Below are 25099 nucleotides of genomic sequence, written 5' to 3' on the forward strand. Positions count from 1 at the left end.
GCAGGACTGCCTGTACTTTGTTCACTCATGGTGGAGGGGAGGCGAAGAGTTTCGCTCCGCGAGGAGGAGCAGCGTCGACCGCGATCGCTGGGCGACCGGCCCGGCGGTGGAGGCCGGGGCTCCGGGGGCAGGGGCGGGCCCGACCCGACCCTCCCGCCGCGGGCCAGCGGGGGCCGGTCTCTGCTCCGGGAGGGGAGGCGAGGAGGGGGCGGTGGTGATCTGTGTGGCGGCGGCGGGGAGGGGTGGCAGGGGCACGCCGCCTGGGGCTGATTGGCCGCCCACTTTATAAGAGGTGCCCGGCCGGGGCGGTGGGGTTGTTTGCCGAGGTTGGGGAGCTCTGCGGAGCCGCTGGCCGCCTGTGGAGCCGTCCGAGCGGAGCGGAGCTGCCCGCGGCGCGATGCGGCGCGCCAGCCGAGACTACACCAAGTACTTGCGCGGCTCCGAGGAGCTGGGCAGCGGCGCCGCCCACGAGAGCGCCCCGCCGCCGCCGCCGCCGCCACCGCCGTCGCTGCCGGCCCACCCGCACCCGCCGCCCGCCTCCCGCTCCCTCCTCGCCGCCCTCGTCCTCCTGGGGCTGGGGCAGGTGGTCTGCAGCGTCGCCCTCTTCCTCTACTTCCGAGCTCAGGTAAGCGGCGCCTCTGCTGGCGCCCGGAGACGGCGGCGGGGTGAGGGTGTCGGCGCGGCCCCTTCCCGCCTTCGCGGCGGGCGTTGAGCGCCGGCAGCCGCTCTGTGAGGGAACAGCCGGGCAGGGCGGGAGCGCCCGCCTCGCACTCCCACCCCTTTCGGAAGAGGCGAAGGTGCTCGCGTCGGTAGGATTGAGGAGATTAGTTAAAAAAAGGGCAGAGAACAGCTTTATCTGGCTCTGAAGTTGGCCCAAGCTTTGAGAGGGGGTCAGGCTGGAGGGCTTCCGGGACCCTGCCCGGCCTGCGCTATCCCCTGGCCGCTGGAGCTGCTCAGCCTGAGGTATTCTAGGTAGTGCTGTGGCCTCATGGCGCGTATTGAGGTAGAGGGTTTCTCAGCGAGGTCGGAAGTGCGGGGTCCCCGACTCAGGAAGCAGCTTCATGATCCTTCGCCTGAAGTCTTGCGGGGCTTTGGTTTTTATTGATCAGCTTTCAGTTATTCACTGGAGAGCAGTTTGATGTGGCTGACGTCTTTGGCTGCCATAAATGTTTCACCAGCAGGAGAAATGTCTTTAAGGAAAAAAAAAAAGCCACCACACAACACCACTTGGGATCATTTGTCCTTCAGACTGCGCAGGGGCACTGCAGAGCGGGGTCTGTGCATTAGTGGGCATCGGTCGGATGTGCCCCCTGTAGCTCTGGAGCTCGTTTCTGAGATAGAGCTGTCCCTCGCCTGCCAGGCCGCAAGCCTGCCGGGGAATGCTTCAGAAGTGGCAGCGGTGTGTGCAGAAAGGAGCACAGGGAGGTATCACTGTGGGGGAGATGAGGTGACGAGCGGTTACGCTTTCAGAGAGAAGAGGAGCCTGCTTCTTGGAAACGGCTCGGCTGGCTGGCTGGATTCACTCGCTGCTGTGTCTCTTACCCGACACGGCTGAGCCTTCTCAGAGGAAGTGGGGGGCTACTGGCTGGTTGCTTCTCGGGGCTAGGTGTTAGCTTTCTGCTCGGCTTTTTCATCGGATGCTAATTAGTTCTGTTAATACAGGTCTCACTGCCTTCATGGAAGTGGTACTTCTGTTGTGTGTACTTTTCATTTGAAGCCAGCGGGCAGTGGAAACCTGTTTCTTTCAGTGTACTTTCTAGGTGGATGCGCTTGGTCTTGATGGAGCAGACTGGATTTCTTAGTCAAGTGCACTCTGAAACCAGATGTTGCACAAATGTATACCCACTTAAACAGATGAATCACTATTAAATATACGATAACGCTGCTGATCATTTATTATGCAGACCAGTTCGTATTTTCTTACTGACAATGACTTTGTGTTTGCTGTTTTTACAAAAATAAAATGGAACAGCAATATAGTACTTAGCTAATCATATCCTGTATGCTTCAGAAGAGTGACATTTAATTTCTGGGACTCATTGTAAAGTAGCTTAAAGTTACTTGTTTGCTTGACAGTGGAATGAATTAATGCCTACTTCAGCTTGTGGCAGAGAAATGCTTTTCACTTCAGATCTGCATGAACTTGAAAAGACATCTTTGTCAAAACATAGCTCATAGAAATGCACCGCTATACATTGATTAGTAGGCTAGAGAGCCATTGCAATCAAAACAACTAACCAAAGTATACTTTTTGAAAACCCTATTTTTCCATTCTCTTTACCTCCTCCCCCTTATTAAGAACTCTTTCTGGTAGGTTCATGTCAGTGCTTCACACATGCCTAACAAAGGGTAAAAAGATCTTTCTTACCATAATGACTATTTTTCTTCTGCTTCCTTGATTTGAAAAATTACATAGTCCGGGTGTAATTCTGTGTTTGGCAGCTTAATTCTCTTGCCAGTTTCTTGTTCCTGTAGATTTGGAGCAATGCTGTTGGATGGAGTCCTTTGTAAACTTGAACTTCTGAAACATCTAAAAGAGTCGATGTAGCTAGATGTAGACTTGACTGAAGCCATTGCCTGAAAAATTTCTAATGGAGAAAATGTCGTCTTTGCCATTATTGAAAAATAGAATAATAAGTATACTTTTGAAGTAAGTACATAATTCACAATAATTAGATATGGTAATCCATATTTGTTCACCAATTTCTTATTGTGAAATAAGATAGATAAAATAATATAGTAGGTCCTGCAGAAGTTAAGTCTTATTTAACTGTCTTGAAGATTGTTTTATTTATATGGGACATGATCCGACCTCTTTCTTTTGAAAAGATTGCTGTCAAATTTAGTTGTATTAAGCTATCTCAATTTGTACTTCTCAGTACAAATTTCAGCTATCTAAATTGGTATTTTAATAACAGAACTTAAGTATTGTGGTGTATTTTGTTGAAATAATGAGAAGTTAATAGTAGAAGCTGTGCATCAAAAGATTTGAATTGTTTGGTTGGTGAATTAACCAAATGTGAATTAGCAAGATTTGACTGTGTAGGCTGATATTAAGAAATTACACATTTTACAAGCTCTTTAAAAGTCTACCTAAGAGACTGAGTAAACTCTGACTCAGTTTTACCATACACATTTTATCTGTATTTGCATAAAATCATTTGGGCTGGATCATGACACAATATGAGCTGAGACAATAGTTGAGGTTTTGGTTTTTCCTTAGTTTTGTTTATTTTGTGGCTTGAGCATTTGGAATTTCACAAGACACATAACTAAGACTGACACTAGATTTTCACGGGTAAACACATGTTTGTGGCCCAGAAATAATGCAGCACAATGCAAATGAGACAATGAGCTGGTATATCCAAAAAGAAAGAAAAAGCTAAGAACTGAATTTTACCAATATTCTGGTAATAGTGTTTGAAATGTAAAAACGTTAAGATGTTCTGGCTTTTCTTTTCGGACCATCTTGTGCGATGTACCAAATCCAAGAAATTAAACACTAACAAAGTGCATTGGTCTTAAGTGTTTGTTTTGCTTATACTTCATGAGGAATATTTGCTCAGAATCAATGAAAATGCCATGAAAATTTAGTTAGATACTCGGAGCAGCTGGAGATCATCATGTAATAGTCATGCACAGCACAAGGTGAGAGAGCAAAGTATTTTATTTAACTTTCACTGGTAAATGCTAAAGTATAGTCTCCAAAAGCTTTGCTTTTAAACTTTTCTTTCTGGCTCATTTCCTTAGTGTACTTAGATCATGAAAGAGTAGGAATTTGGTCTAACACTGGCTGAACCGGAGGGCAATGGAACAAGCTGGAAGTGCTCAGATTGGATGTCTAACTCCCATAGTTTAACCTGGAATTCTAAGCTTATCCATTTTTCCCATTAAAAAAAAAAAGTCTGTACAAATGTTAAGTGTTCTACCACACTGCAAAATTCACACTTGGATAAATGGGGACCTGGAAGACAGATTTTTCTTGTCATTTCATGCATCTGTGGAACTCTGACTTTAATGAAAGTATGTTTTTAAACAATCGCCTTTCAGACTTCATCTAACGTTTTGTGAGCGTGCTAGAGCAGTGGCTAACAGAAAACAGCTTGCTGGGTATCATTAGCACTTTTTGGAAACCTGGAAGAAGCCCTTCTTGGTGGTTAAGAAAGGTCGTTGAGTGCAAAGTGATATTTGATAATCTGGAAGTTGGTTTAAGTTTGAAAATAAGTACAAGTATAAATGGTAAACATTTATTCTGAGGAGTAAGTACAGAATATGATACTGTAACATTGCATAATTGAGACAACATTTAATAGGTAAAGTTGGATGGAATGTATTGTAGCTTTTAAAATCAAAATGGATCTTTTTAACATCAGAAAATTGGTTCTTAATTCTGTAAATCCATCTGGTCTCACCCACAATGCTGGAGTTCATTTTGGCTGCCCTGATTTAGGTGAAAGGAGTCCAGAGATGCAACTAAATGGTTAGAGATGCTGAAAATCAAGGGGCACCGAAAGATTTGATCTGATTCCAAGGTCAGACATAATGGATATATACACAACAGTAACATAGGAAAAATAAGCTAGACAGTCCTCTATTTAAATAGGTTAATTCCTCCAGGGTATTTAGCTTACTTAACATGTTATAAAGCTTTCTCCAATGTTTTTGGTTGCATCTTGATGTTTCTTCCAGGTATTAAATATTTAGGACTTCATGCCCAAAGTCTCTGTTTACTCAAAGGCTCACCTTCTGTGCCTTGCACGTTAGCAAGCTGATTCCCGTCGACCATTCTGGTATTTCGTCTGGCTCTTTAGAAGTTATTCTCAAAACACTCGAACTTGAAAATTTTTCTGTGCATCACTTCTTGCCCACAGTTTTCGTCTCAGTGCTCGATAATACTGGTTTATAGCCATGACAGTTCAGTACACATTCTTTATAAAGATACAAGGTGCAGGATTTCTGAGAATGCCTTTTCAGACAAGCGAGCTAATTTCCATGGTTAAATGTGGTGAAGACTAGGTATTCTTTGAAAAAGGTAAGGGCAATCGGGTAGGTTAGCTAGTCCCAAGATCAGAGCTTCACCTTATCAAACACTAAATCTCTAGAGACTTGCAGTTTGTCAGGATGAGCTGCAGAGCTTTAAGGTGCTGAAGCTATCAGTTACAGTGTTTCCATTAAGCCTTCAGTCTTTTAACTGTAGGTGCAGAGATGCTGGTTTTCTGTCTTAAGCCTTCAGCAGATAAACTGTAATCTGAGTAAGTGCTTCTGTACAATCTGCTGTTACTGTTCTAGCACAGTGTTGTGTGACACATTCGACTGATTACTGATGGGTGATAGCTGTAAGTCTACACTACGCATGATTTGTCATGCTGGACACTCAGGCCTTTGCAAATTTCATGATCTTTGTGTTGTAAAACCTAGTTTTCTTGTCTACTTTTCAGAAGATGTGTTTAAATAAATCCCAAACTGGGGTAATAGTCTCTCACTAGTAGGATTACTGATAAAAATGAGTATCTACTGGCAGTTATTTGCTGTGGCTTTCTATCTTCCATCGCATGGTGTGTGTGGAGAGGGGAAGAGACATCCAGAACCTGTCGAAGACCCTAATTCACTCAGGTCTCTAACAATCCCAGCGTAAGAGGCTACATCTGGAATAATGGGTCCTGTTTGGGGTTCCTCAGTACCAGAGGCATATCGACAAACTGGAGTGAGTCCAGCAGAAGTCCACTGTGATAGGTAGGGACAGTAGTGTATCAGAAATGGAGAACTGGATTCTTTGAACCTAAAGAACAGACTAAGGTGCGGTAAGCTAATCACTGTTTTTAGCTACCTAAAGATGGAGCCAGGCTCTTCAGAAGTGCCCAGCAAAAAATAGAGGCACAGTCATAAATTGCAGCAAGAAGAACTGTAGCTGGACATCAAAACCAGTGTTTTTACACAATAAAAGTTGTTAAATTGTAGAACGCTTTGCCTAGAGGGGTTGAAAGTCTCCATCGATGGAAGTTCCACAAAGCTTGTCTAGACAAAGCTTTGACCAACCTGACCTAAGTTACAAGTTGGCCCTGCTTCAAGCAGGGGGCTGGACTAGAGACCTCCAGAGGTACCTTCCAACTCAGGTCATTCTGTATTAACTGCCTTTTATCAGCTGTTGGTAAACATTTTGTGCTTCATTTTCTTCCTTTCAGTTTACAGTTGATTTTGAGTTCTGGATACTAGTGGAACATACTGGGAGAGATGCTTTTAGGGTGCAGTTTTACAGTCGTTAAAGCTAGTGCTGCCTTCCTGCTCTTTCATTCCTATGCCTGTCCCTGTACTGGCTCTGATGCTTGTCTGATATCTGAAGTGAGTTGGTTTCAGGGTGCTAATCTTCCAGGAAATTAGATCAGCAAAAATTCCTCACAGGTTATTGATTTAGAAGAGGAGATCGAGAACCAGGAATGAAATTTTGTGGTGAAGAAGGTGAGAGCACAGAGGTGCTGGTTTGGATCAGTTTAAACAGTTAATGGGGCTGCACTGCACTAGCTGACTTCAGAAGTCATTAATGTAGTTTTTAATGCTTAATTAATAGAACCGTAATGGCTATACACAGATTTTCTTTTGGATTCAGCTGTGTCACGCCATCCCAGGAAGATGTTACTGCCTCCAAGCCATTCTGTAACTCATCTCTACCCCTCTACTCAAAGCCATAGCATCTTCTGATCCTCAGGTGAACCTTTTCTGACCTGTTTCATTCCAAATCTGCAGGGATAACTGAGGCACCTAAACCAGGTCACAGGGGCTGACACTGGTCTGAATGAATCAGGCAAACAGCTCTCATCTGGAGACTTCAGCAGAAGAATGGTGATGGATGAAGCAGCATTTGGTGTTGCCACCTGTGCAACAAATGTTTCTCTGCAGCATGTGCCTGTTGGATGGCTGGCTGGTGTAGACTTAAATGCACCTCTGTAATCCTAACCTTATGCTTTTAAGTTAACTTGGTTCTTTTTTGGGGTTAGGGAGTCGAATTTATGTTCATGTGAACAAATGATATAACATGTTTGATTCACTCTGACTGTTTTGTATTCTGCAAAACTTCCTTTTGATGATCTCTTTTGTTCAGTGCTATGTTAAAGGAAACTGAACACTGGTCAGGCACTATCCATAATGTCTTGGCATTCCCACATCGTGATTACAAATAATGTATTACCTTTTGTAATTCTCAGATAAAATTGTTCCTTCCACCTTATGCAGAAAGATAGAAGTAAGTGTTCTTTATTATACCAGCTGATACAGTTAAAAAACAAGGTTTTGAGTGCACAAACCTGTCTTCAAGCCTGAAGTAAAAGCGGAATCAATACCAGTTGAGAACAATTGCTGGAAGTCTTAGGCCATCTCTGAAAGACAGTGGTTAATATCTCTTGAGTGTAAAGTATACGGAGTGTGGGGAGAGAGGGTGAAATGGTTTAAATAATGTTTATGCAATTAAACTCTGCCAAGGCACAATCCTAATCATTGGAATATCCTTCCAATTTATCTAACTGATAGAATTCAGGAGTATTCTGAAGTTACAGTTTAAAAGTATATTTGATTCAATCACAAAGACTGATTGCTAAAAACATCTTGCAGATATTCTAGATTTACTAGTCTTTGTCCCATGAAGCAGAGGTGTTCTGTGGTACAGCTTTATCATCTTTTGGTCTTTCTGAATTTGTGCTGTCTTACTTTGACTGTTTCATGCAGCAATCTCTCTCACCCACAAAATAGTTGCAGTGATAACCGGCTTCTGTTCTTCTGTTTCTCCTCTTGAAAATGATATGCTAGATGTTGTACATACTTTCCCCAAGTTCCTCTATTTGGCATTTGTGTGTCATCTTGCAAACTGTAGTTTTTACAGGTAGGATGGCTGTGTATGTTGCCTGCTAAAATAATTGTGATATTGCACTGAGTAGTCAAAAAATGGAATTCAGGATTATTGATTTTACTGTAAAAGGGGGATTTATCTTTAACTTTTGAACATCAGATAACCAGTCTAAGCTAATGAACTAGGCAGCTCCAGAAGATAATTCATTCTCCTATCTCTCACACTTGTTGGATGAAATAAACCTCCATGTGGGGAACTTTTTCTCTTTTAATTGTTTACAATGAAAATTTAGATAATAAACTTAGCTAGGTGCCAAACTTTTAGATGGTTGAAAGTTCTCCCTGACTTAAATGCTCTTAATGTCTCTTGGACAGACACTTAAAACTGTGGTTGTGCTTATTTTTGTTTCAGATGGACCCTACTAGAATTTCAAAAGAACACGCACACTGTGTCAGAACACTTTTTGGACATCAAGAAAATACAGATTTGCATGATACATCCTTCGAAAATCAGGAAGCTAAGTTAATGCCAGAATCATGTAGAAGCATGAAACAGGCTCTCCAAAGAGCTGTGCAGAAGGTAAGTGGCAGACAGACTGTGTGTTCCTTTATTTCGTGCTCCTGTTGAACTTACAAGATTTTTTCCCAATGTCTATATTTGGAGGTAAGTTCTAGAAAGTATTTTCTGGTGTTCAAATAATACCTGAAGTTGCATTCAAGATCGTACTGTGTTTGCTCATGAACCTGGTAGTGGTTAACCAATTCTGTATTCAAACACTTTTTAAGAAAGGAAGACTTGAAGTTGCACTGAGAAAACTGATTGCAGTTAGTTGATTGGCCATTCTGACATTTGGATGGGCCTGAATGGTCATCATTTATCCTAATATTTGTATAGGTTTGCCAACACTTTGGGTGTTCATAAGAAAGAACAGTCCCACATTTTTTTCAAAGCAATCTTCCTGACTGTTTCTGACAAGATTCTCCCAAGTCAAGATCATCAGCAAGCAAAATATTGCCTGAAAGACAGAGGAGATAACATTTGCTCTTGTTTCTTACTCTTTCTGCAACCCAAAATGAGGGATAGTATCTCCTTTTTCTTTTTTTGCTCACTTTGCCAGTTCTCTGTTCTGTGCAGACCATTCCCACAGTGGCAGAAGAGCTACTTTGCCATGGCACAATAACCAGGCAGTCTTTGCCCAGCAGTTGAGAATGACAGCTTGTTCCCAAACACAAATAACAAAAGTAGTCAGCTAAAGAAGTCAGCCCTAATGAAGAAGCTTAGGCAAGCTGGATATATGTCACAATCACCTCTTACTGCAGTTACTGCCTTTGATCTCTTTTGTGTTCATGATAGTGTTTAGTGCTAATTATGGGCTATTTGAAAGCTGAATGTCTGCTATGGTATTTTGTTTTCCTGGCTTACCAGGTCCACTACTACTTCTTCACATCTGCATAAGACTGTCAGTTTTTCATAAAGGATACTACATGAGATTTGAGCTGAACTCATGTACATTTTACAGAGTGAATTGTACTTGAGTTAATTATATGGTACTTTAATTCTGCTAATGCTTGCTTTTAACGGAGTACCCTGAGTGACAGATCTTTTTGTGAAAAAAACTTAAAGAAACCTAGGAGTTCATGTCTTGTCCCATTTGCTAGCCACCTCCTTGAAAAGCTTAAGGAAAAAAAAAAAGGTTAATTCTGTAGGATTAGTTCTATCTTCCAGCATTTTATAGACTGTCTCACACTACACCTACTTCTGTGTTCTGTGTACTAGACTGCTCGTTCATGCAGCTCCCACGATGGAGTAAGGAGCTTGTTACAGTAAGTGAATGGGAAACCCTGTATTCTGGCCATTCGCTGCTGGTTACTCAACAAAGGCATTGGCTTTAGTTGAGGCTGCATATCCTGCCATTCTGGATGGAGGTTAAATGCTGCAATGTCCGTGGCCAAGATAAGTAGTGAGTAGGATAACTTTTTTGGCTGATGACCATTAGTTTCAGAACAATAAAACTTCCCTTGCCAAAATAATCAGACTCTGAATTTCCTTTGGATGCAACAGAATGTATTAAGCAGCTGGGTCAGTGTCCTGGATGCTTTGTCATCATACATTGATGACACAGAGAAAAATAGGAAAATGCTTGCCTGGGGTTACATTTGCATCTTTTTCGGTATATCAGAGAAGTGAAAGAAACAGCGTTAAGGCAAAATTATACTTTATCATGTTCTGTAAGCTCTGCCTTTCATTGGCTCTGCTACAATGAAGGGCAGAGATGCAGCTGAATCTTACTTCAGTTGTGCTAGTCCTTTATGTGTGGGAATGCAGCTAATGTGACTTGAAAGAGGTTTCCTATCGTCTGTGCTTTCTTCACTTTCCTGAAGGAGAATCTAACCTGTGTGTGTTTTAAGAAGCAGTATCCTTATTTGAATTGTGAGCATGTTAAGAGACTGAAATGGAACACTTTAAAATACCGTTTAAGTTTTGTGATTTTTCAATACTTTGTCTTGCACTTCAAGCTGTTCAGGAAATGAAAATAGACAATTTGCTTTTGCTCAGGTTTATGGTCTGGTTACAGCTTTTAGCTTACTGCACTGGTTCTCATCTGTTTTATTTGCACACCTGTAGACCTCGTGCTTAAATCTAAAGCAGGGATTGATGTTGAAAATGAAAGTGCTCTTATGAAAAAAACAGTGTAGTAAGACTGCAAGGTCAGGTCTGGAAACATTTGTCTCCTGAGAAAATAATAATTAAAGCTTTTCTTTTAATCAAAATCTAATGGTGAATTCCTTAACATATTTCAGGATAAGAATACTGCTTAGGGAGCAGCTTACTCAGTAGAAAGCACATTTTCAATATTGCATGTAAACTTTCAAGCAGACAAATAATATACTTTCCTAGCCTGTCTGTTTGCTTAATTTTTTTTGCATGTAACCCTAAAAACCTTTTGGCAGTCCAGATGCACTAACCACAGTTCTTATGAAGTCTGTTATGAGCCTGAAGTAGAAAGGACTACAAACATATCTTGGGTCAATTCATAAGTAACTTTTCTTGGCAATACTCCCAGCTTCTAGCAGTTTGGGGAGTTCAGGCGTAAACTAGTCTCCCACATTGCAACAGAGTACTTTGCTAGACCTCCAGGGCAGCACTTAAAAAGAGATCTATATACTTAGCAGACATTTAAAGTGCACATAGTTATGGACAAAGTCAGGGTTTCACGAGTGATTGCTGTAAGTTGTTAAAGTTTCACAGTTTCTGTCCTACCACCTTACATGCCTTTTTTTTTTCCCTGCAGGCAATAGACTACTCATTTGGACAGAGGTTGTAGTGCTGATCTTTAAACTATTTTCTGATTAATATTGGTTCATGTACTTTCTATTTCACTTCCTTCCTGATTAGCATTCTTCAAATTGCTGAATTTCTGGCAAGATAATCAGATACTTCTTCCTGATATTAGCTGGACTTAAAGCACTCAGATAGCAGAAGAAACAACTGCATAAAAGAGCTTTATGATCACAGCTGAAGCAATACATGAATGTCCAGAGGGGTTCTCTTCTGATTGATCTCAAAAGGCTACTTATAGCTGCTCAAAGTAGATACTGAGATATTGTAAAAGTCAAAGGAGAGGAAAACACATTCACAAATGTCATGTATTCAAGTGTAGCCTTGTCTCTGTATCCTCAACATTGGACATAACTTGAAGAGAAAGAGTTGTTTTTGTTTTGAAGATGGCTGAGATGCTAAGGGTTAAAACCTGCAGCCTGCTGTGGATGAGGAAAGAGCATTTCCCAACTTTCCAGGCACTTAAAGCATGATTTTAGCTTTTAAAATGTGAAAGTTTTGCAGCTTCCCAATGGCCTCTTAATTTTTTTGGATGAAGGAAGACACATTTTTCATTTTTGTGACTGGCTGCTGGTCTGTTGTTTAAACAGTGACTGTATGAAGGAGGTTAGAATGTGGGAAGCAGGCCAGCAGAGTTGACTTGGTTGGCAGTGAGCAAATGACGCAAAGGTATACAAGTGCAGCTTATTGTAAGACTAACAGAGTGGTGTGATTTGTGTACAGTTTTTCTAAAAATAACTCAACAGCTTGGTAGTGCACATGGTTCTGTGGGTGGCAGTCTTAAGAGAAGTCACTGGTAATATTTTGTCAGCAGTTCTCATGCGATTATAGCAGTGTCTTAGTGACAGGTTCTGTTGAGCTGTTCCTGCTTTCTTAATGGTAGTGTACATTGTGATTAGGTATGAGATACTTAAAGACATTCAGGTGCTAAAGAATGCAGTTGATACTTCAAAGATTTGGAAAATACTAGCTCCTAATTCCTTGCAGTAAGGCTACCGGGGGATTTTTATAATCCCACTATAAGGCCATCTTTAGACATCTGGATATCTTCAGACATCCACTGAAAAATGTGGTCCTTGAGTCCTTCAGGTTCAGAAGCAAGTACATGCTAAAATGTTCTTCTAAGGTAGGTTGTGTATCAGCACCTTGGAACTGTAGAAGCATGAAGTAAAAAATCAAGAGAAGTGTTGAACTACTTGTTCTTCAGGAGGAAACCCACAGCTCCTTCTCTGTTATCTAAGGACTAGTTCGTGGATTTCAGCTTCCTCTTGGAAGCCTGGGCAACAGAACAGAAAGGAATATCAAAATTTTGTGGGGCTGGTTAGAATCAAGTAAAGAACTTGACACTAGTCCAGTGTTTGGAGAACTCAGCTGATGGAGGATTTCTGTTTTCTGGCCACAGGCTAGCCACTTCTAATCCAATGATAAGCACACAGAAGGGTCAATGAACATGAGCCAGTCTATAGCTCTTCCCAGTGTGTTAGTGTTGGGCTCACGCTTATGCTCTCCCTTTTGTTGTAATGATGCTTGCATTCCTAATTGCATAGTAGCATAGCTTCAGGATGGGTACAGGAGAGTGTTCCTGTCAGAGAGATGCTCCTAGGAAACAGGAAAGCAGGCTCAAGACTATCAGGACAAGGAGAGTTGTGGACCCAAGTCTTCCTGGGTAGCTGTTCTGCTTACCAAGTGGTGGCGATGCAGATGAACAGCACCACCAGCAGTTAGAAAGCAGGTCAGACTGCATTTCATGAGGACCACAGCCTTTCCACATGGAAGGTGAGCTGAGTCAGGCTGCTAGATCTCAGAAGGTGAGGGATGCAGCTGCTCAAGCTAGAGCATCTTTGGAGATGTGCGGAAGTAGAACTCTATACTCCTAAGAAAAATGTAGGTTAAGAGGAGGATAGCAATTGGCCAGTTCAGGGACTTCAAGGGCTGTGCAGTTACCAACCACGGGATTTTTTTTAGTACCAGTTTAGATAATAGGAGATTAAAACATACATAGCTCTTTTTGGATCTGCCCAGTAGGCTCTCCAGGCAAGGACATTATCACATCCCCCAGAAGGAAAGGATATGAAAGCAGACTCCACATCTGAGAAGTTTCCATTAAGAAAGCAAGAAAACAAAGGAGTCTCCCCTTCCTAGGGAAAGGGTTGGGAGTAGGTGTGGTGCAGTAATCTCAGAGTGTGGTCCACCTCCCAGTCTTTTTTACCTTATGTCCTGCTGTCTTCAGAGGCTTTTGCCACTTTTCGCAGTATCTAGTACTTGCAATTTTTTGTTGTCTTCCTACTTCTTATGAGGTTGAAGAGCTCAAGTGCGGCTAGAGGCTGATGCCAGTGTGCAGCTCCTAGAATTGAGCTTCATTTTCATGCTCCTAGAACTGACATTGAAGTAGGAAGATCAGAGAGGGGAAGTGAATGTAAATGGGGGGAGGTGGACAGGAGTTTTGCTTCTTTTGAAGTTGCGATTCTGCTTTTCTTCTCGTCTCTACAGCAGAAAGCATCTTAATGATTCTTATCTACAAAATCAGCATATCTCTGCTGAAGTATTATGCTTTGATAGTCATACTACAACTTCCATACTGCTGTGGCTTTTCATTTTGGTTTAACATTTAAACACCTACTGAAAGGGGAAAGTGAGAGTAATAAATGCACCAAGGCGTTACAGATTTCACTGTGGCTGCAAAATGACATGAAAGCAGGACTTCAGGTGTTTTCAAAGCAGGATTTCAAATTCTAAAACACCGCAGTGATTGAGAGCACAGTGGAACATTGCTGATCTGGCCAAATCTGAGGCGTATTGCATATACATGGTATTGAATCAGACGAACAGCAATGTGTGTGACAAAGGCAAAACAAAGGACCACTCTTAGGTTTCAAAGATGAGCTGTGATTTGCTATCTTCAGCAAAATGTTTCCTTTTATTAAACATCATCTTGATGGCTCCATGGTATGAGGTATTCTGAATAGCAAGTAGAATATTACCCCTGTTTTTTAGAAAACAGATGAAGAGAGTCATGGGGGAACAGGGGACAGAACTGAGCATTGAACTTAATATTACCAAGGCTCAGTCCTGGCTTGTAACAAGAACAGGCTGCTTAGATTTTTGAAAACTGCTGTTTGTATGTTTTCTCAAGAGGAAAACAGGTGTGGATTATTAAAAGCAAGGCTTTTTGTGGTGCCTGATGTCTGTTACTTGTGCTGTTCTTGGTTTTTGGGTAGCATGGGTGTCATTCATGTTAAAATTCATCTGCAGTTTTGAAGAATGCGTACTTCCAAACTCTGGCACCCAGTCCATTTGGCCCAGTACAGATGTGGAAGATGCTTAATCCTTCAGCTCCTGCATACCTTGTTAGAAGTGAGCCTTGATCATAGAGCCTTGTAGTCTTGCAGCCTTCCCTGTTAGTGGTCAAGTGTGAGGGGTGGAGGTTTTCATTTACCTCATCGTTTAGCTCATCACAAATGAAATTCAGAGCTTAGCTTCCCTTAGTTGTTAGTGTGATTACACACTAGTCCCTATGTAGAACTGCCTCTTTTGTTATCTTTGACCCCAAGTAATTAAATCAGTTCATAAACTCCATTGTTTTATGTGATGTCTTCTTAGCAGTCATTGTTCCATTACACTTACAGAAATATTCCAAGTGCAATAAGTAGGAAAGGTTGTAAATGTCCTGTCACCACTACTTCAATAAATAGTGCAGTGATCATGCACACCATGATTCCTATCCACCTTTATCAGAAGTATTGGACAGAGGAAGTAATTTGATTGTGGCAGCTAAACTCTGTGTTCATATTATACATCATGTAAATATGAGAATATGTATCCCAGGCATCTGAATATACTGTAGGTAGAACAACCCCCACATACACATACACAGAGCGTTGTAATTGTGCAAACTACCTGCAATACACAATATTACAAAACCAAGACAACATCAAAGCAATGGCTCTTTCTCATTTTAGGAAGTCCAGCGTGTCATGGGAAGACCACCACCAAGACCTGAAAAAGGTAGGTGCTGGTTTATGAATAAGAAATATTTTAGTTCTACTAAACTTGTCTTTCTGAGGTAATGCAATTCTTTTATCTCTAGCTGCAATGGAAGCATTGGGAATGGATCTGTACAAGAGAAACAGACCTGAGAAGCAGCCGTTTGCCCATCTCATTATTGATGATAAGAATATTCCATCTGGTAAGTTCAGTTTTAAGTGAATTCTTCCAATGCTACTATAAACGTATTAAATGGTGAAGTATATGAAAATAGTTCAGCGATACCAGCAACAGACTGGGATTTCAGAAATGGCTTTTGATAATGAGAATAAATTGGATGTGTTAAAGGATTTCAGAGGCAGCAGGGGTAATGTTCACAGGAGGATAGCTCCCCTTTGCCTCAGGTATCTTACATCAGTCTGTTATGTGCCGAATGGCCTCCGTTTCAAATGACCAGTTTTCATGATCAAGCTCTGAGGGCTTGGCCTGCCTCTTTGTGCTGTCTTCAGGTGAGGAATGAAGATATGCATTGAATGCTGTCCTCTGAAGTTTCTTATTTTCTTTGGCTAGTAGGGCCCATCTGGAGTTCTTCACTCACACTGGACATGAGCTATAGGTATACATACACACAGATGTATGCATGTATACGTGCATACATACAAGGATATACCAGCACAAAGATTGGCCAGAATCCTGATCTTGCAGGTTGGAAGGTGTTTCCCTTCCATTGAGTCTAAGATTTTTTTGTCCTGTTGTCAGATGAAGAAATGTGGTGTTTTCTGTTGTAAAATTCAAGAATGTCTTATGTTCATCTATTCAACCCCTTCACAGCAACACTCCTCTTGTGTGCTGAAGTATAATTGGGTCTGTACTGGGTGACACAGCATTTGTCTTCAGGGTGGATCTGGAAGCTGAGAATCTTATATGAATACACAACACACACGCATGTCAGGTACTCACCAGTGTAAGAACTTGCCATAACGGAAGCACATCTTTCATTTTGAGGTGTTGAAAACCTAGAATTGCAGTCCCAATGTCATTATTATAACTTGCCTGCTAATTCCCTGCCCTCTGTGGGTACATTGCACTCTCATAGCATAGGGCTGAATTTATAGCAAGTGTTTCCTTCTGCTGATGGCATGTTGAAAAGGTTTTGTCATATTCCATTCATTATTATGTTGCAGGGCTGCTATAGACTTTTTCTCATCAAGACTCCCAGGGCCTTCCTGATGTTCAGACATGGCAAATCTTCACGAGGGTCTGTCTGCATCCATCTAGTCCAGTAGCAGAAAGATCAAACATCATAACATTGTACTCTGAGCAACAGGGTTTCTGGTCAGTGTGTTGACTTGGGTGCAGTATGTTTCTGAGCTATTGAGTAGGGGGGAAAAAAAATGTTCCTGTGGCTTTTATCTGCCCCTATGGTAAGAGGATGGCATTCTTTTATCTTGCCAGAGCTCTTATTCTCTACTCACAGGTATCTTTGGATGGCTTTGGGAATATCCTCGCTAGTACAATATGAGGGAACAAGACATGAGTCTGCCTTGGAACACTCTCCAGAGGAAAAGATTCATTCCTACAATTTTACAATATCTTAGTGCTGTTTCCTTTTTTGCCCTGGGGCACTGCCAGTTGAGATTTTTCTCTCTGTATTCTCAACACAACCGTCATCACTGGTGTGGTAGAAATAAACCAGAGTTTATTCTGAAGCTATCAGACAGAGGATCTCAAGATAGGAGAGGGCATTGATCACCACTGTCTTCTTCCTCTGAAGATGTATGCATTCTGGAGTGCTGAACTCCTTGTTAATTAAGCTATGTGCATTGCTTTTCTGTTTTATATAACCAAACCAAAGGGGAATGCTGTGCTGAGGCTTGAAATCTGAGATTTCAGCAGCCTGCATAGTAATACCTTACTCTTGCTCTATTTAAAGACAAAGCACTTCTGTACACAAGGGGTTAGCTTCTTGCCTGGAGGGATAGGATTCTTTCTCTCCAAGTGCATTGGCATTGCCAAGATCCAGAGCTTTATAAGCGGAGGGCTTAAGCAGCTTGTCAGATGGCAGTCAGAACTTCTACAAGCTTTCTTATTAGCTCAAATGCCTCCCGACAAGCTTCTGTTTCAGTCGGATTTTGGCTTTTGACATAGGTCAATAGTAGAAGATGCATTATCAGTAAACTTGTCTTAGCATTTTGTCTTTGGAAGGATTCAATTAATTTGCTAATCATAGAGACAGAAGTGGAGTGTCAGTGTCACGCTTTGTGAAATCCACCTTTTCCTGTGGAGAATTTATTTGCTGTCTACCTGGATGTTGCTGTACACTGTATTTTATCAGGGCTAGCAGCTGATAGTTTTTGCTGTTGTGCATCACTGCATTAACCTTTTAGGGAGTGACACAGCACATCTGTGGGTAATGGCAAGGGAGGCATTGCTCTTGCCTGCTCTCTTCACTTTTTTTTTAGTAGCACAGGCTGCAGGAACTGTCAGAAATACAGTGCCTGTGACAACAAGCTGCTTTGTTTCTCCTTGGAGCAGATCAACCTCTTACCAATGTGATGAGTTGGACATACTCCCTCCTGATCTGGTACATACAGCTTCTGCCTCTTTTGGAAGAGCATTGTTAGTATGCTAATCACGAGCACAGCTTCTGTGGTCCTTGTGGGCATTGCAGCAGTGAGGGGCTGCATCCTTATGGATAGCTGGAACCCTGAACCTACTGGTTGTGAGGCACTTCAGTATCATGCTCACTGGTATGAGGCAGTACCCACTTGGCTAGGTGGTATAGAGGTTAATGACAGGCATAAAGGATGAAGAATTTGCCCGAGGGTCACCAGGAGTTTTTCTTTCCCATCCTGTTTCCTCTGACTGCAGATGGCTGTCCTGGTTTTGGCAGGGATAGAGTTAATTTTCTTCCTAGTAGCTGGTACAATGCTGTGTTTTGGATTTAGGATGAGAATAATGTTGATAACACACTGATGTTTTAGTTGTTGCTAAGCAGTGCTTACACTAGTCAAGGACTTTTCAGCTTCTCATGCCCTGCCAGTGAGAAGCTGGGAGGGGGCATAGCCAGGACAGCTGACCCAAACTGGCCAAAGGGGTATTCCATACCATGTGACGTCATGCTCAGTACATAAACTGGGGGGGAGTTAGCCAGGGGGTGGTGACCACTGCTCGGGGACTGGCTGGGCATCGGTTGGCAGATGGTGAGCAATTGCATAGTGCATCACTTATTTTGTATATTCTTTTATCATCATTATTATTATTTTCCCTTCCTTTTCTGTCCTGTTAAACTGTCTTTATCTCAACCCATGAATTTTACTCTTTCTTTTTTTCCCCCGATTCTCTCCCCCATCCCACTGCGGGGGCGGGGTGTGAGTGAAGGGCTGTGTGGTGTTTAGCTGCCTCCCAGGTTAAACCACAACAATGGCAATTCTATTTTCTTCCCCTGATTCCTTACCCTACATGTCTGAAATCCCTCTAAGTTGTTTTATGCCATCCGTGAGTCTGGACAGATCTATTCTTAGTATTTTTAAGGTTCTCTACTGTCATCACTGGCACAAAATAAATGATGTCAGGAAAAAAAAAGATCAGTCTTCGTCAAATCCTGTCAAACAGGATTTTAAGTAGTTTGCCACTGAACACCCTTCATGAAGGGGCACTGAGCAGTGTCTGTGAGAGAACATTTTCCTTTTACATGGTTCACAATAATGTCAAGCCCCAAATGGACTTTTGCAGCTGGGGGGAGTGTGACGGAGGGGGAAAATAACCCTTCCCAGGTCTTGGTGTCCCCACCCATCATTTGGCTGCAGAAGCCATAGTGGTTTGGCTTGCTGTGTGTATTTTTTAGGTTTGCTGCGTTAAGTTAAAGCTGGGTGCTTGCTGGTTGCTTTTTACCAGAGCTCACTATAAATGCTACCTAGGTTTTAAATGAAAACAGTGAATTTTGGTTTATAAATTGATTACAGAAATTAGTCACAGTTTAAAGGAGAAAATCACAAACAGAAATAAATGTAAATGTTAAAATATATCATTTGGGATGTGAATTGATACCTTTAGCTGTCTAAGGAAACGCTGTAGTATTCTCAGCCATTTACAGCTACAGGTTCGGCTTAGCTGCCCTTTGCCTCCAAAGCAGTTTTTCAGAGCAAACAATGCTTCGGTTCTTCCCTCAGGCTTTATTTATACCTGAAAGCTACTAGGATGCAAACAAATTATCAATACAGGGCTACTTTCTCCTCTGTTCCCCTTCCATCATCTTCCTTCTTACTAATTAATTTTATTAAAACTCATTTGTATTAGTCTTAGTTCATGCTCACAAATATCCAAGATGTTGTTTTGATTTGTCTTCAGTTACCAGAAAAACTGTGTATTATCTTGACTTTTTTTTTTAATGCTTTTTACCATGTCTGGAAGGCTATCTTACTCATTATCTCTCTGACCTCTTCCTTCTCTGTCAACATGACTTACCTTGTGCTATTTTTTTTCATGGCTCCATAGTAAATTTTATCACAGAAGATACGGTATTGCAGCATTTCTGACTGTCCCATGGCTTGGGTTGCGTTTCAGAGTTTCTGATATATGGACAGCTGATTTGGCACTTGTATGTTCCACTTTTCTCCTCTCCCTGTGTTTTAGGGTACTGATTGTTTTGGTGTCTCCAAATTTGGGTGTATTGCCACCAGAAGTGCTGAGAGCCTGCTCGCTCCTTCCATTAAAGGTTGCATGGCATAACTCCTACCATGCATCTGTGTGCTGTGCTGCTGGCTGTGGCATGCCTCTTCTGAAGCTCTGAATTGTGGCAAAATGCCCATCTGCCTCAGTTAATACAATCATAGCATTATAATTTAGGTTGGAAGGGACTTCCAGAAGTTATCTAGGCTAAATCCCTTGCTCAAAACAGATATGGTCATCTTCCAACATCTCTTGGCCTGTCCCTCCACCTGACCATGGATGAATGATGCATATTCCCCTCAACACCAAAGCAGTGTGAACAAACTTCACCCAGAGCCCCTCTCAGCATCTCAGTTACAAGCGACTGTGGCACCTATTTTCTCTCTTCCCCCTTCTTCAGCAGAGAATCGTGCATTTCCACTAAGGAGTTCTTCAAAATTGCTACTTGATTTAAGACTGGCAACTAAAAAGTTTACTTGCCAGGTAAATAAAAACTGCTTAGCAACTACCAGGTGTGCCACCAGTCAGTCACAGCATGCTAGCATGCCTTTCTGTTCCGTCATACGTATACATTTCTGTCCCATATCTCTGATGTGCCTCTCCTCTGATCCAAGCAGTGATTTCTTGCCTGTCCTCCTCATCTTGAAGGTAGCCTAACCTCCTTGGGGCAGTATTTCTGGCAGACTTAACACTGCGCAAGAAGTTCTACAAGTTCCTCAGCTACCCCCAGTGCTTCGGAGGTATACTCTGGTACCCCTGTTTCAGCATCTTTTGCAGGTGAATAATTCCAGGCTAAGAGACTTAAGATCTTAGTGTCACTTCCAATTAATTGATGGTTTTCAGAAGGTTTTTTGAGGCACTGCACAGAAGATGACTTCTCTGTATGATTTTGCTTGTATAATTTCTACCTAGCTGTACTAGAGCCATAGGGGAGCAACTTTTTATGATCTGCCTTTGACAGCCTGTGTTTTGCTCAAGTCTTTGTGGAAGAACGCCAGAAGCTTTTTGTTCTGGACTACTATTAAAGTATTCCTCTCACATGCAGAAGTTGCTTGCCCTTGGCAGTTAGGGAAGACTCATAGCTTTCAAATTCCCCTGTCCCTACTTCCCCTCACGTCTTTCTGCACAAACAAATCCAGGAGGCATCTTTTCAACTAAACAAATATACCTGGGGCTTTTCCCCAGCACGCTTGTCGGCACTGATGGTTCTCGGGCATGCCTCGATACATGCTTGGAGGAGAGGGCACTGGGCCCTGCCACATGCCATGGAAATCTTGGTGGGAATAGATTGTTTTGGTTTGATGTTGGGAGAATAGGGTACTGAATATTCTAAGCAGGCATTTAGATGCACTGGGAGCCTAAGGTGTAAGGTCTTCTGGTGCCTGTGTGGACCCACTGCTGTGGGTGCCTCAGAGGGAGCAAATGGAGTTAGTCTTGTGTGCTGAAAATTGCTAGTGATTAGGAGGACAAGTTGGCCAACTCTCATCTGTTGTGTTATGCCCTGTGTATTACACTGAATAAATGGTAGAGTTAGTGGCTTGTGCGTATCAGGAGGGGTCAGGGCCTGTGTGGCTTTCTCAGGACAGTGCTGTTTCCTCCATGGGCATGCCCGTGGGCCTTGGCTGGATCTTCTCCTCCCACTGGTGCCTGTTCCTCTATTTTTGTAGGCAGAGGCTGTGAGATGAGCTGGGTGCTATAATGGGATGGTGGTGAAGCTGGAGAGGTGGAAGGGACTGTGGGAAGTGTGCTGCAGGGCATGCTCCTCAACAGAAAATAGTGTGATAAACCTCTACATAACATTGCTGCTGCAGCACCTGTATTATCTGGGCTGGTGTTGCAGGCTGCTTCTTAACACTGTGCCACCAAAACCAAACTGAAGTGTCAAATGTAACCAGGTTTGGAAGGAAGACTCAAATGCTCTCTCTCAGTGCCTATCTGACCTCCTGCCAGGCCATCTTTAGCACAGCCTCAATAGTGGAATCACAGAATATCTTGAGTTGGAAAGGACCCATAAGGATTATCGAGTCCCAACTCCCTGCTCCTCGCAGGACTACCTAAAACTAAACCATATGACTAAGAGTGTTGTCCAGATGCTCGTTGAACTCTGACAGGCTTGGTGCTGTGACCGCTTCCCTGGGGAGCCTGTTCCAGTGACTGACCAGCCTCTTAATGAAGAACCTTTTCCTAATGTGCAAAGAACCTTTTCCTAATGTGCATGATCTACGTGAAACAATATCTGAGATTTGACCAGCTTGAAACCTCCAAGAGGTGATACAATGTGGATGCTTGATGATAGCACCCAGGAGGTGCCTTTCGGGGGGGACATTTTTACCTGTATATGTGCAGTTAGCTTTCAGTGACAGTGCTGAGCTGAAAAACTAATCAAAACATCTCCAGTCTCTCAGCTCCTTTTCTCTTCACAAAGCATTCAGTCACCTTAACAGATAAGGGACAGCTTCCTGTTTACCATCATGCAGGCAGAGCTGAAAAGGCTTACGTGTACCTGTTAGAAGGAATTCAGTAATGCTTGTTTACGTATTTTAATTCTATTAATCTGTTCTTTTGGTAGTCAGACTTGGTAACTGTTATACGTGTATTGTGATCCCCACATACATGATGTTCTATGGAGAGACAGAGAGAATATTACCATAATTTTCTTTCCTAATTTGTGGATCTCCAGCTTAAGACAACTTGAAGGGGATTTTTCTCCTCCAAGCATGGATTATCAGCTCATTAAGCTTAAGATACTTTAAAATAAATAAATAAAAATAAGAAAAGAAAAAAAAAGCAATGCATCCAGAATCACATCTGTCTTCCTAAAGCTCTTTTTCCAAGACCTTCCACTAGATATTAGACAAAGAATCTTGAGTTTACTTTCTGAAGAGCTATAGTTGCCCAGCTATAAGTATTTGTACAATTGTCAAAGTATTAGGACTGTGCTGTGGGCCACTATTCTATTTATCTAGGATATGACTAAACCAGATTGTGGAGCCTTATTCTGGTATATGCAAGCACTGGGTTAAGTCTAAACATTGTTTTTGCATAAAAGTTTTGTTATGTCATAAACGCTTGAAGTGCTATCTAAAGTCTAGGCAACTTATTGTGTAGTACTAAAGATGCACAATTGTACTGATTTTTTTCCCCATTTTTTTGGTGTTCTCAAATGAAAATATGTTTATCTTTGTAGCACTACAGCCACAAGAACATAAAATATGGGAAGCTTTCTCTTTGGGGAATTATCAGTTTAACTTGTTTTCAGATTTTGTTTAGTTATTCCTTGCAAACACTTACAGGTTAAAGACTGATAACAAGATTTGCTGTTTTTTCATTAGTAACTTTTCTTTTCAAATTCCTCTCAAGTATTTATTACTTGAATAGAGTTTTAGGTGGAACGCAATTTCTATACGGAGCTTGCTTCATGATTGCTTAGCATAATGAAACTATTGGCCGAGTAAATGTTTTGTACCATGGTCCAGCAGCTGTTCTGGTGAGAGGGCAGACAGTTATAAATAGCAGGCCAAATATGGCAGTACATGATGAAAAAAGGAAACTTCTTTTGAATTTTTATCATAATTGTCTAATACTCACTTTAGCCTATATAACTAGTTGCTATTGATTCTAAAAACCTGGGGATTGCTTTCTAAATGTTGAGTTTTAATAAAAGTTTATAAACAATTATTTTTTTTTTCTCCCCTCTCTGCAGGAACTCGCAAAGTGAACCTCACATCCTGGCATCATGACAAAGGCCAGGCAAACCTATCAAATATGACATTCAATGATGGAAAGCTGATTGTTAATCAAGATGGATTTTACTACCTTTATGCCAACATTTGTTTTAGACATCATGAAACTTCAGGAAACCTGACTAAAAGAGGGCTTCAGCTGATGGTGTACATGACTAAGACAAACCTTAAAATAAGGCGCTCTGATGTGTTGATGAAGGGAGGAAGCACCAAATACTGGTCAGGGAATTCAGAATTTCATTTTTATTCTGTCAATGTAGGAGGGTTTTTTAAATTAAAATCTGGTGAGATGATAAGTATCCAGGTATCAAACCCATTGCTACTGGATTCATCACAAGAAGCAACTTACTTCGGGGCATTTAAAGTAAGGGATTTAGACTGAATCTTTCTTTAGTGTGCTTAAAATGGTTTGGGTTTTTAGTGGTCCAGAAACAACTTGAAGACAGAACTGAAAATCTTTTGCAGCCCAATTGCATCTGTATAAGCCATATATCTCTAAAGACACGTTTTTGCCCTGTGCTGACTCCACTGGGAGTCCCACAGCTGCACAGAAGGGCAAAATTACATAGTTGTCCTGATTCAGTCTTATAGCAGTTTTACTTCGTATGTCTCCACCGGCTTCAGGAGAGTCATTATGACTTTTAGATTGGTGTAGTTGAAATCAGAGCAATTAATATTATTGAACTTCTGTTTCCAAGTTCTGCCCTGACTTTTTAACCTGTGCTACTCTCACTAGTTTTGGCGCAAACATAGGGCAGGACAGAACTTGGCTCCCAACTTGCATTTAGGGCTCAATTTTGCTTGGGGTTGAGCGTTCTGACCCTGAGACGGCAAAGATTGTGAAAGTATGACTAATCCCATTGTGTTTGATGTGGCTTTTCACATGCTTAGTTAAGCCTCTTCTTGCTTTGCTGGATTAGTGTTGGAGAGCTCAGGCCGTGGCAGAAATGAGTTGCAGAACACCTAAGCGGTTCAACTTAAGTTTTTACCTGATTAAAAGGGCTATTCCAGGAAGAAGGGAGATCATCTGGCCTTGCAGTTTTAAAAGGTTAATTACAGGTCATTTTTGTTATTGTTGCACAGTTAACTGCAAATCTAGACTGCCAAAATACGGCGTGCCTTTAAAGTATTACATTGTGCCAGAACCTGCAAAGACATTTTTTAGACAAAAAGTATGTATTTTTATATTCTGTAATATCTAAAGTTATATTTCAGGTGTAATGTTTTGTGTAAAAAAAAAAAAGAAGTAAATTATATTGTCCTATAGTATTTGATACAAAATATTTAAAATCTCTTGCTGTTTGTATATTTAATGTTTTAAACTGTTCTTAATGTACAGACATGTTAAACTGGTGCACTTTTTGATCCCAATGGGAAAAATTGCAGCTAAAAGAGGTTGTTTGCAATTAGCAAATGTAATATATATCTTTGTTCTTTTTAAGTTAATAGATTTCTGTTAAACTTGTCAGTATTATTGGGCGGGGGGGGGGGAAATCACACCAATGTCATGAATAATTACACCAGA

At 41.7% G+C, this 25099-nt stretch overlaps 1 protein-coding gene across 1 annotated transcript; it reads left to right on the forward strand.

Moving 5' to 3' along the window:
* The first annotated feature begins 397 nt into the window (after window positions 1-397).
* TNFSF11 (TNF superfamily member 11) lies at window positions 398-24120 on the forward strand. Its single transcript, XM_076337416.1, has 5 exons — window positions 398-625; window positions 8249-8416; window positions 15136-15181; window positions 15264-15362; window positions 23535-24120. The coding sequence occupies exons 1-5, from the start codon at window positions 398-400 to the stop codon at window positions 23954-23956; spliced, it is 963 nt and encodes a 320-aa protein (XP_076193531.1). The 3' UTR covers window positions 23957-24120.
* Window positions 24121-25099: the final 979 nt, after the last annotated feature.

This window comes from Aptenodytes patagonicus, chromosome 1 (genome assembly GCF_965638725.1).
Source record: "Aptenodytes patagonicus chromosome 1, bAptPat1.pri.cur, whole genome shotgun sequence".
NCBI classification, from domain to species: Eukaryota; Metazoa; Chordata; class Aves; order Sphenisciformes; family Spheniscidae; genus Aptenodytes; species Aptenodytes patagonicus.

What these genes read in the sequence shown, in the direction of transcription:
- TNFSF11 (XM_076337416.1), top strand. Translation starts at nt 398, where the DNA reads ATGCGGCGCGCCAGCCGAGACTACACCAAGTACTTGCGCGGCTCCGAG. An exon ending in TCCTCTACTTCCGAGCTCAG is followed by an intron (nt 626 to 8,248) that starts GTAAGCGGCGCC and finishes TTTTTGTTTCAG; the next exon opens with ATGGACCCTACTAGAATTTC. An exon ending in TCCAAAGAGCTGTGCAGAAG is followed by an intron (nt 8,417 to 15,135) that starts GTAAGTGGCAGA and finishes TTCTCATTTTAG; the next exon opens with GAAGTCCAGCGTGTCATGGG.